Source organism: Chanodichthys erythropterus, chromosome 21 (assembly GCF_024489055.1).
Source record: "Chanodichthys erythropterus isolate Z2021 chromosome 21, ASM2448905v1, whole genome shotgun sequence".
In the NCBI taxonomy this organism is placed as follows: domain Eukaryota; kingdom Metazoa; phylum Chordata; class Actinopteri; order Cypriniformes; family Xenocyprididae; genus Chanodichthys; species Chanodichthys erythropterus.
In genome coordinates this window covers 3260418-3272399 of record NC_090241.1, presented here as the reverse complement: position 1 = coordinate 3272399, position 11982 = coordinate 3260418, and the positions used below count along the sequence as shown (strand labels likewise).

Below are 11982 nucleotides of genomic sequence, written 5' to 3'. Positions count from 1 at the left end.
AGACCATACTGGGGACGAGATAGGAATATAAAGGTGGTCATTTGGAACTTGAAATGGATGTAAAAGTGGCTCTAAATGAGCAGGAGCTATATTTACACCCACCTTATCCGCTAAGATGGCGAGGGTTCTCTCCATGCCGTTAGCGGAGCGCTCTTTAGCAGCGCGAGAAAGCCGCTCAGCGTAGTAGCTGACCTGAGTCTTGAGCGTGTTGATATGGGAAATTATCTCTTTGGCACGGACAATATCCTGAGGGATGTAGACGATGGACTGGGAGCTGGACAGAGCACTGCTGCTGGACCAGAGAGAGCTTGATTACTTACACACCAGACACGCAATAAACACACACACACACCACTACATTAGTGCACAACAACAGACAGATAATGATTGTGCATTTCATTCAGACAGTGACGCTCCAGAGACTTTGACAAGCACTTCAGGTCCTCAATCTTGAAGAGAATAGTGCCATCCGTCCTTTGAATGGCAGAACTGTTTCACTAAGTACTTCTGTGCATTACAAGGTACAGCAACAGTAGTGTGTGTTTGTACGTCTTTGATAAGCAGACAGCTTCATTTTGAGAAATAATATATATATATATATATATATATGGTTTGGTGAATCTCCCAAACCTGTGAAGAAATGGGACATATTTCACCTATATTTTAAATGTAATATATAAGAAATTACATTTAGCACAAAATCTGTTATTAGGGACAGATTAATTTAACTTAATTTAAGTCCTTTTTTTTTTTTTTTTTGCAAAGAATCCTATCGATTATTGTCGTTTTAATTTTTGATTACATATATTATCTTTAAAGTAAGGTGTGTGTGTGTGTGTGTGTAATATTATATATATACAGTACAGTCCAAAAGTTTGGAACCATTAAGATTTTTAATGTTTTTAAAAGAAGTTTCGTCTGCTCACCAAGGCTACATTTATCTAATTAAAAATACAGTAAAAAAACAGTAATATTGTGAAATATTATTACAATTTAAATTAACTGTGTACTATTTAAATATATTTGACAAAGTAATTTATTCCTGTGATGCAAAGCTGAATTTTCAGCATCGTTACTCCAGTCTTCAGTGTCACATGATCCTTCAGAAATTATTCTAATATGATGATCTGCTGCTCAAAAAACATGTATGATTATTTTCAATGTTGAAAACAGTTGTGTACTTTTTTTTTTTTTTTTCCAGGATTCCTTGATGAATAGAAAGTTCAAAAGAACAGCATTTATCTGAAATACAAAGCTTCTGTAGCATTATACACTACCGTTCAAAGGTTTGGGGTCAGTAAGAATTTTTATTTTTATTTTTTTGAAAAGAAATTAAAGAAATTAATACTTTTATTCAGCAAGGATGCATTAAATCAATCAAAAGTGGCAGTAAAGACATTTATAATGTTACAAAAGATTAGATTTCAGATAAACACTGTTCTTTTGAACTTTCTATTCATCAAATAATCCTGAAAAAAAATATTGTACACAAATATTTTGTACAATTGTACACATTAAATGTTTCTTGAGCAGCAGATCATCATATTAGAATGATTTCTGAAGGATCATGTGACACTGAAGACTGGAGTAACGATGCTGAAAATTCAGCTTTGCCCTCACAGGAATAAATTACTTTGTGAAATATATTCAAATAGAAAACAGTTATTTTAAATTGTAATAATATTTCACAATATTACTGTTTTTTTTTTTTACTGTATTTTTAATTAAATAAATGTAGCCTTGGTGAGCAGACGAAACTTCTTTTAAAAACATTAAAAATCTTAGTGGTTCCAAACTTTTGGATTGTACTAATATATATATATATATATAACTTCCAAACTTTTGGAGGGCAGTGTACACATATACATACACATACATACAGTGCACAGCATAAATGAGTACACCCGCTCTGAAACTCCCACTCTGAAAGTCAGCAATTACTCAATTACTTAGAGGACATGTTAGGGTTCTTTAGTGATATAATGTTCCAGCAAGTCTGCTTAATCAATTACCAAAGAATTTGTACAAATACAAACGTTTTGGTGTAAATTTAAGGCAATGTTTGATCAACAGGTAAGTATGTTGAACCAAAACATTTAAAGAGAAGTAGTTTCTTGACAATTAAAAGTGTTATATAGCCCACTGAATCATTCTCAGACTTAATGCTGACAACAATGGAACCACTTGGGAGAAAACTGTCAGGAGACTTATTTCTTAGCAAAAAAGAGGAAAGCGGTACAAGATAATTACCAAATCATTGTTTTAAGTGTGAAAATATAGCAAAAGTAACACAGAAATTCAAAAACAATGGACTTGTGACAAGGCCCCTGAAATAATAATTTTAAGCTTACATTTAGTGATGAGGGATTTTTTTGCTAGACAAAGAGCAGGAGAAATACCAAGCGAGTGTCTCAGAGCCAGCAAAAGCTATGAACGAGTGACTGTTTATCTCACAGAGTAAGATGCAGCCTGCAGAAATGACATGCATGGTTGCTGTTCTCACTGGAACTACCTACTGTAGCCAAAGCACAATAAAGTCAGTTAGCCATTTCCAAAGCCCATATTTACAAAATATAGATTCTGGGAATCAATACTCTGGTCTCATGAGACCAAATCAATCATTTTGGATCTAACAGCATCCAAAATGTTCTGGTGTTGCTAGAGGAGGAGTACAGTGAGAAGTGCCTGGTTCCCACAGTAAAGTTCAGTGGTAGTAAAGCTCTTATATAGGGATGTATGAGTGCTGAAGGTGTGAGGAAGTTGTGCTTTATCAATGCTGTCATGAATTCCCACACCACTGTGTAATTTAATACACAAACTTGAAACAGAAGATGTTACCCTTTCCTTATTCCCATTTTTTCTACATGACAAAGAGGACATGCATTCTCCCAAATCTTCTGTGGACATGTATTGCACTCAGTCTTAACACTCTTGAGCACCTGTAGAGACGAGTTGAGCAACACTCCACATTAAAGATCAGGGCATTTAAGGAGCTCATCATCCAGGAGTTAAACAGGACAGATGTGACAATTTGTCATGAACTTGTGCACTCCGTGCCAAGAAGGGTCAGAGCAGTATATTGAAAATTATGGAGGGCATACTAAGTGCTAGAATATTATACATTTGTTGAATTAAATCTAGGGTGCACTCATTTCTGCATTTCTTAATTTAAACAAAATTGGCTAATTTAATTATTTTATGGCTATTAATGACATATATTTCTCAGTTTTTATTATGTATATGTTTAATACATTTTAGATTTGCCATCTTTCCATGAATTGTATTAGTGATCATAAAGAAAATACATCTTTTGTATTTGTTCAGAGGGGGTGTACTCATTTATGCTGGGCACTGTATATACACATACATACATACATACATGCGTATATAATGTAAATGTGTGTATGCTCTCAACAAAAGACAATTATATAACAACTTTATTCAAACATATCTGTAGCGACCACAGAGAAGGGATGATGGAATCACCGAATATAATGAATATCATTCTGTTCCAAAACAGTGAGGCAGTCTAGGCATCATAGGTGCTCATCCGGCATGAAGTTACAAAACATATGCAATCTAATTACGTTGCATCCAAATTTTAAGGCAGCATTGAAGGCAGTCCCACAATGCACTAGGTAGTGATGCAGCTCATTAGGTTTTGGATCAGAGATATCATGCATAAAATGCTAACAAACCACAAAAAAACAAAACAAAACAAAACAAAAACAAAAATAAGTTCAAACAAACTCACCATTCCTCTTCATAAATGCTGATTAGAAAGTAAAAATGCAATTAAAACATATGAAAAATAAACTAAGAGCATATCTTAAAGGAAAACTGCTACTGACGTAACATTAACAAACCAACACATAACCAAAAGCAGCCCAGAGAAGGTGATAAACACTAATGAAAGCAACGATTTTGAAAATAGAATCTACATCATTAGAGGCAAAATAAAATTATAAATACAATAGTTTGTGCAAAATGAAATGATAAAGCAAGCATAACTGTAGTGTGCTTTTAAAGGGCCCTTATTATGCTCATTTATGGGTTTATAATTTTGTTCAGGTGGCCTACAAGGATAGGTTTACATGATTTAATGTTAAAAAAATATTTTGTTTTATAATTTACATTGTTGCAGCACCTGTTTTCACCCTCTGTCTGAATGCTCTGCTTTAGTTTCAGTTTCTTTAAAATTAGCCTTCCAAAAGGATCAGTCTAGTCTGAATGGCCCCAATAGTATTTACAGGCGCTATAAATATTACTGTAACTATGCTATGGCGTCAGTTTTGCTGTATCAGTTTGAGTCAAAGTCTGATATTGACAGTTAAGAAGAGCAAGATGACTGACCCAAAGCACCTTTTCAAGTGTGACTTGTGCAGGACACAGTAGTCATTTTTGTTGTGAGAACACAACAAAAAGCTGTGGATGTACTGCTGGGGAATAGTGTTAAAAAAATCATTTTAATCACTGATTCTTCAATTCCTCTGCCTTTGGAAGTCCATGTAATAATGTCTTGCCTTTGTAGTGGCCTTCCTGGACTATCTTTGTTTAAGGGCCAGCCAAAGTAGCTAGTGGGCGGGCATTATGCAAATGTGTTACATGTTGATGTAGCCACATCATGGAAATAATGTCAGGACTACAAATGAGAGGTTCAAGGCAGGTGTTTTCTGTTGGAGAGATTAACTCCCTTTGGCATTAACTTCGTGATTTGTAACTTTGCAGATTGTTTACATGTGCAAACAGCTATATTAAACACTAAAGGAAAGGTTAAATAAAAAAGCATAATAGGTCCCCTTTAAATGCTCCCTCAGTAAGATGTTTTTGAATAGTTTTATCCTTAATGAGTGAAGCATCACACTTTTTTTTTTTCTTGTACACATATTATAACAAAGGAAACTGATAAAATCTAGTTAGTTGAAACTACTGGTCAGCTGATTAACAAAAAGATATATATAAACTTCTGTCTGCGCCTTATCTAAAGTACCTTTATCTCTTATCTCACTACAACAAACTAAATGCACATTATAGCTCTTCCTTCACATGCAACATATGCATGTACATGCGAACACACACGTACAGTACACTCAATTTGAATTTTGCATCTTTTCAAAATCAGGCAGTGTCAAACTTAACTTACACTTTCTTTGCCTCCTCAAATTTCTGTAAGAGTTTCCGCAAACCACCATTTTTGAAGCCCTGGCAGTGAGCTGCAGGGGCCCCAATCGTCACCAAATCATAAGTGTGATCTAGAAACACAAACACACACATCCGCTTCATGTTACACTTTACATAAACATGTGAACACATACAAATGAACAAATTATATACATTTTATAAAGATATAAATTTGCACTCTGAGATATAAATTTACAAGGAATAAAGTTGCATTGTGAAATATAAAGTTGCATATATAAAGTCAAAATCACCTAAAAAAAAGTCATGAGAAGTTGCATTGTGTCATATAAAATCACATTGTGAGATATAAAGTCACAATTGGAAAATACAAAGTCAAACTGTGAGATATAAAGTTGCAATTACCAAAAATAAAGTTGTAGGCTTCCATAAACTGCAGCTCATTCCAGTGTCTCATTACCATAAACTCACCGGCTTTTATCAATTAATACTGATTATTATTTTTTCCAGCTTTACTCAGTGATTCAAGATCATGGAAATGCTAAAAAAAATTTAGCACTATAGCCTGGAAATGTTATTTCAAGATAGGGGGTTCAAAACTGTGTGCGTGTGTGTGTGTGTGTGTGTGTGTGTGTGCTTGTGCTGAGTGCATGCAAACTTCTGTATGAGAGACTATTTACATGTGCTAAGTGCTCTAAATAATAATAACATGGGATGACTAATGAAATAAGTACACAGAATGAAAAAGAGATCTAACCACAGCCAGACTCATCCTGAACCCTCATTCTCTGCACATGGAGGTTGGTGGGCATAAATTCCAACTTTCTCTCTGCTTTCAGATTACTGGCTTTAAATGATGGACCTATAAGAGACAGACAGACAGAAAAGAAATTTCTTGATAACCCTTTACGATTCAAACAGGGTAGACATGTCTACTATTCTTAGTCTTCCAGGTCACTGGAGAATCTTTCATAGAATTCTGGGTCATCTGGAAGTTTTTTTTTTTTTTTTTCTGTCAGTTTAACCCTATTAAGCCTGCTGTATCATATTTGATACTTGAATTTCTAAGGCCTCTAAATTATCAACATGACTAAAATGGCTGAAAAACCAGTTGTACACAATCTACTACATGCCTTCTGTTGTCTGACTAATTTTAGTTGATATCTTTTAAGGAAGTAAAAGGAGTTTTAGTACCATTCTAAAAATGTCCACGTTCAGGTCACATAAAATCTTTACAAATTTGTATAAAATAAATGCATGAATAAATGTTATATTGTTAATAATATTTCAAGATAAACCAGGCTGAATCATCTTAGGTGTTCTTGATTATCCTTGCATCATTTAGAAAAATCATGTTAAAATGTGAGTATCAAATATGATACAACAAGCTTTTGAGGAATGTTTATTTGTCTCAATCATCACTGTATGGCATTGGATTATAAATTTTCCCATATTTCTTAAATACAGTAGCTCTATATTCTCCTGTATCATTCTATATGAGCCATAACATGTAGTAAGTTATACTACAGAAATTGAATAATCAAATGTAAAAATAAAACACTGTATGAATTAAACATAAATTGATTCATATTAAAGATACAAAAGTGATTCAGTCAAAAGCAGCGAGTGATTTTAATTTTTTATTAACTAATGAAACAGAGGGCAACCGTTTGTGAGGCTGCTGTCCCTTTAAGAACGAATGCACGGATCTAATATACTGTTACACAACCGAATTTCTCCTAACTGTTTATGTTCAGACTGTGTTTACGTGAATACTCCACACAATGTGCATTTTAACATAACTGTGTGTGTGTATTTGACCATGTAGGCACAATATGCAGTGAAAGCGAAATGATCTCGGGATCACACACATCTGAGAGGCACTGCATTGAGTCATTTTTCGCAGATTATTGTGATTAATAACACTCTAACATGTCAACAACTTTAAGTAGTACTGCGAAGTTAAGGAAGTGTAACATCAATTTTTGAAATTTGTGAATCAATGTGAATCGGTAGAAGATAGAATCGTGATTCATATGTGAATCGATTTTTTTCTCCCACACCATTACTAACTATTAATAAGCAGTAATTTGGAGTTTATAGAAGGAAAAGTCATAAGCTATGTTTCCGTCCACCTATTTTTATGTGCATTTTGGGATATCAAATAAAACCTGCTGAATGGAAACCCCAAGATGCGCTTACATTTTAATGCGCATTAAAAACTTATGCGCTCTTTTGAGTCGGATAAAAGAAAACATGCGCATAAACTACGATGGAAATGCATTTACTGAATAAATTCCTTGATGCACATCAAAAAAATCATGTGACTTTGCGCAATGGGATGGAATAATTGGACTAACCAGCAGACCGATCTTTTTGCACAGCATCTGAAATGTTGTTTTCGTTATTCTGATGCAATGTCTGTCATCAAAGTAGTTCGGTATAATTACCTTGAACTGTCTGACACGACTATGATCCCAAACAGCAGACATCTGCATCCGAAATGCGTTTATTGTGTTTCATCTGCATGCTCTGAGAAGCAAGTAATTTATTATATAAGAAAATTATTATATACACGGGCTTCTCCTACATTTCTTAGTGATATTTAGCACCAGTTTATTAGATTTTGTTCTCTTTGACTCAATGGATGGGAACGCTGCTTTATTCCCTGATGTTTTATGCGATATTCCCATTTTGCTTAAAATTTTGTGTTAAATTCGCAACTTTGGATGGAAACATAACTAAAGTTAATAGTTAGTTAATAGCGAGAATTGGACCCTAATATAAAATGTAACAAGAAATATGATACTCAAATATGAAACTTTTGTAAATCAAGCGCAGAATTATTATAAGAATTATTTGATTAGTGACCTAAAAATCATGAATTTTTTCGAAATGTTCAAATGCTACTTTATTTCCAAATGTTAAATTTTATTTTTGAATCCCAGACTATCAATGTGGTCTCACATCTTTGGACCCCACTGTATCATCATATGTTTCTTTTGAACATCTTACATGTGCTGAAATCCTGAAATAAAGTAATACAACAGGAACACCTTCTGCAACCTCAAAGAGCAGACTGACCTTTGTAGTCCTGCAGGTCTGTGATTGTATCCTTATAGGTCAGAAGGATGCTCTGGTACTGCGTTACGATTTGCCGCCGGAGATTCTCCCAACACGGAGATAACTCACCCAGCTCCTCCAGCTCACATACTCTATGAGCATCAAAACACACAATCATGTAAAGGACTGCTCTTTGTATATATACACCGTCATAATGGTCACAGTGTGCATGCTGTCTGAGGTAATGATGTACACCTGGCAGAATCCTCTTCCAGTAAGAGTTTGACGAACTGTCGTGGGATGTTAAGTGACAGGACGCTCTCAGCCATCTGTTCCAGGATTCGTAAATGATTCCCATCAGTGGTTGGAAAACGGTACATGCGCGACATGGTGCCACCAAACACTGAGACGGAGAAACAAGATTAAATAAACCATTTAAACCATAAAGAGAAATCAATTGTGCAAGGCAGTAGCATTAAAACTGAATTTGTGAGCATTTATAATAATATGACCAGGCTCTGGATTTCACTTCTGTCAATAAAAATGCAACTAAGTGCCCTTGATCTTGGGAAAAGAACTATTATAACAATAAAACATAATTATCATTGGTTATTCTTAGTACCAGCAATGTTTCTGTCAATATTTCACATAGAGCCATTAAGCAACATGTATCCAGTGGTGGAGGGTGCTTTTCAACAGTGAAGAAGAGGTAACTGATCACCTGTTAAGGCAAAATATCAGTCTTCAAAGTGGGTCGGTAAAAGGTGTAGCATACCCAAATTTTTTATTGCGTACAGGCACTTCTCACAATCTAATTTGTGATTGCGTCAGTCCCCTTTAAACCTCATATAAAATAGCAGCCCGTCTTTTATTCAGCGTGTTCCTCAGTCAATAGATTGTCATTATGGGCCCTATATTAACGATCTAAGCACATGGTCTGGAGAGCACGGCTCAGGTGCACCTAGAGCATGTCCGAATCCACTTTTGCTAGTTTAACAACGCCGTATGGTCTAAAATGGTTGTCCCTATTCTCTTAATGAGTCATAAACCAATCAATAACCAATAAACCAATCAGCGCCATGGCAGATTTGCTATTTACATGGTGGAATGTGCAAGCATAAAAACTGAATGCTTCTCTAGTGAAGAAACGGATGTGCTCGTGCATGAGGTTAAACCGCGTGAGCAGACCATCTACGGAACAAGCCGGATTCCACCAAAGCAATTTTATATTTATGCACACAATAATAAACTTTTACATTGTAATCCTTTTATTTTTAATATTTAGCATGTTTGTGTGCTGCTGCAAACATGTGCAGAGTGTATGTGCGCATACTATTAACGTGCTCTGTAAATAAAAAAAAATAAAATAAAAAATACTGCGGCATTGACTTTAGAGCAGGTTTTTGTGGAACAGTCATTTTCAGTTCCTCAAAATAGCAACACGCCAACAATGCGCCTGAACACACCTGAACACACCTCATTTTCAGACCAGCATGCCCATGGGGAACAGATGGGCACGAGTGCATTTGCTATTTAAACAATGTAGCGCAGGATGTAAAAATGATAACTGCGTTGGGCTGAAACTAGCAAAAAACTCTTTTGTTGCACCTAGCGTTGCATTGTGCCGGGTGTATGATAGGGCCCCATATCTGCATCTGCAGTTCTTTGTCTTAAATGTTGTTAACATAATGTGATGTGGGAGCGATACGAGACTGTAAAGTTTTTGCAGCATTCACCCCTCATCACACTATTGTTTTTCTCTAGCGAAAATGGAATGTGAAGACACTTCAGAAAATGTTACTTTCATTGGAAAATGTTATTTTTACATTAAAACATATTATTGTGCATGTGGCATTAGATTAGCATCATGCACTGAAAATATTAAAGACACAATCGCAATGTAAAAAAATGATTTGTTGGTTTAACTTAAAGCCTTACCTGGTTGCCTTAAAATTTTGAATTCATTTAATCTAAAAATTTGAGTTGATACAAAGAGGGAGATTAGTTTATTCAACAGAAACTCAAACTATTATGTTATATGAACAACGTTTGTGTAACGAAGCGGGACTCAGGCAGAGATCCATTTGCAAGCTTTATTAAAAGTAAGCGTGGTCGTACAGGCAGGGTCTAATCAGGGGCAAACAGGAACAGCAAGGGCTAGGCAAAATTGTGGTCAGGATACAGGTGATGGTCAGGACAGGCAGATATCATTCACAGGTCAGGAAACAATGCAAAGTCCAAAGGCTGGCAGCAGAGGATCATAAACGGTACACAGATGGGTTCGAAGACAGGCAGACAATAAACTTGCCTGGCAAGTCCAGAATGATACATCTTCTACAAGATATATCAGTCTGGTCAGTCCGCCCTCCATCGTGCCTCGAGTCAACTCCAAACCGTACTGTGCAATCAGATTAGTTTATTTCAGTGACGCAAACACTGTAGTGCGACGAAAGTCCCTTCAATAATCAACAAAGATTGCGCACGGGAGACCTGATAGTTTGTTCTATTCAGCCGTGAATTCAGTTTTAAAATTACCAAAAACACATTAATTATTTACTTTTCGCTGTTGACTCTCTTGTTGCTTTGCCAACGTCATATCCGCCCTTCTCTGCTGGTTTACTCTGCTTCCTGTTTGCTCGGATTTGCTCCGCCCCAGAAATCGAATTGATTCAATGGCCGACCAGACTCATCCGCTGGTACAGTGGTGAGGCTGGATTTTCCAGGCAAACAATAAACACAGGAAAACGCTCGGAATTGAACACAAGATTTCGCAAAGAGGTGTTGTGTGAGTGAGTCTTAAATAGTCCAGAGAATGTGCTTAGCTGTATGTGGCAATGGGTGATTGGTGTGGAGTGTGCATGTGATCCTCCCTGATTATGGGAATTGGAGTCCAGAATGAACGGAAATGTGACAGTTTGTGAACCAAAGCTGATTTGACAAAAGATTTGCCAAAAGTTGTAATAATTTTTACAGTGCAGCATTAGTCACTTTGAATTATAAAAGTCGCAAATTAATAGATTCAAGTTCTGTTATTTTTTTTAAATATAAAAGGGATGGTTTAATATAGGACAGATTAAACATATTCTAGACAATTACAGTAATATAAGGATTGTCTATATTTTAAATGAATATTAATGAATATGATCTGGTTAGTTAAAATGATTTGAAATGAATATTCAGGGATTGACTTGATAGATAGTGTAGAACTCATTCTAAGTATTGTTTCTACCTACACTAGTATACAAACAATATATTAAAGTGGAACTCAGTAAGATTTGTGAAGCTCCCCCAACAGGTTCCTTCAGTGAATCACACTGTCGTAAATACTCCAAGCGCAGCTCTGGACTACAACGACTACAACGCTCACTAGCGCAGTAGTTTTGCAAATACAGTACAAGAAATCTCGATGGAGGTGGGTAATTTTCGAAATTGTCGTATAAAGTCATAATATATACATTGTTTTTGAATTACCGTAAAGCATTTTGTCACTCTCGCGTGAATGTGAACATGAGGTGAGATTGTGTCGGGTCGGCGCAGCTCAACTTGCAAGTGCTGTTTTCTTGTAGACGTGCCAGAGGGGGTTAGTGCACGCCTCAAACACACCACTACAAGTCAATTAACCATCGTAAGGACTTAGAAAACTATTTATGAAGGTAAAAAAAGGTACTTAGTTCTGCTTTAAATGTTTTTTAATCACCCCCTCTTCCTCAAGGGGGAGTACCAGCACTTTATTTTTTCCACTTCAAGCACTGCAAAATATGTATTAAGATTAAGATCTTA

General features: G+C 35.7%; 1 protein-coding gene across 6 annotated transcripts in view; it reads right to left on the bottom strand.

Moving 5' to 3' along the window:
• inpp4ab (inositol polyphosphate-4-phosphatase type I Ab) overlaps positions 1-11982 on the bottom strand; it is a 62946-nt gene that overhangs the window by 25552 nt on the left and 25412 nt on the right. For 5 of the 6 annotated variants that reach the window (XM_067374917.1, XM_067374915.1, XM_067374919.1 and 2 more), the window contains 5 exons: positions 8458-8605; positions 8224-8354; positions 5897-6001; positions 5144-5252; positions 103-292 (listed from right to left, as the gene is read on the bottom strand). In XM_067374917.1, the coding sequence (XP_067231018.1) occupies positions 103-292; positions 5144-5252; positions 5897-6001; positions 8224-8354; positions 8458-8605 (683 nt within the window). The remainder of the gene's footprint in view (positions 1-102; positions 293-5143; positions 5253-5896; positions 6002-8223; positions 8355-8457; positions 8606-11982) is intronic. The other variant, XM_067374918.1, reaches the window with a different exon arrangement.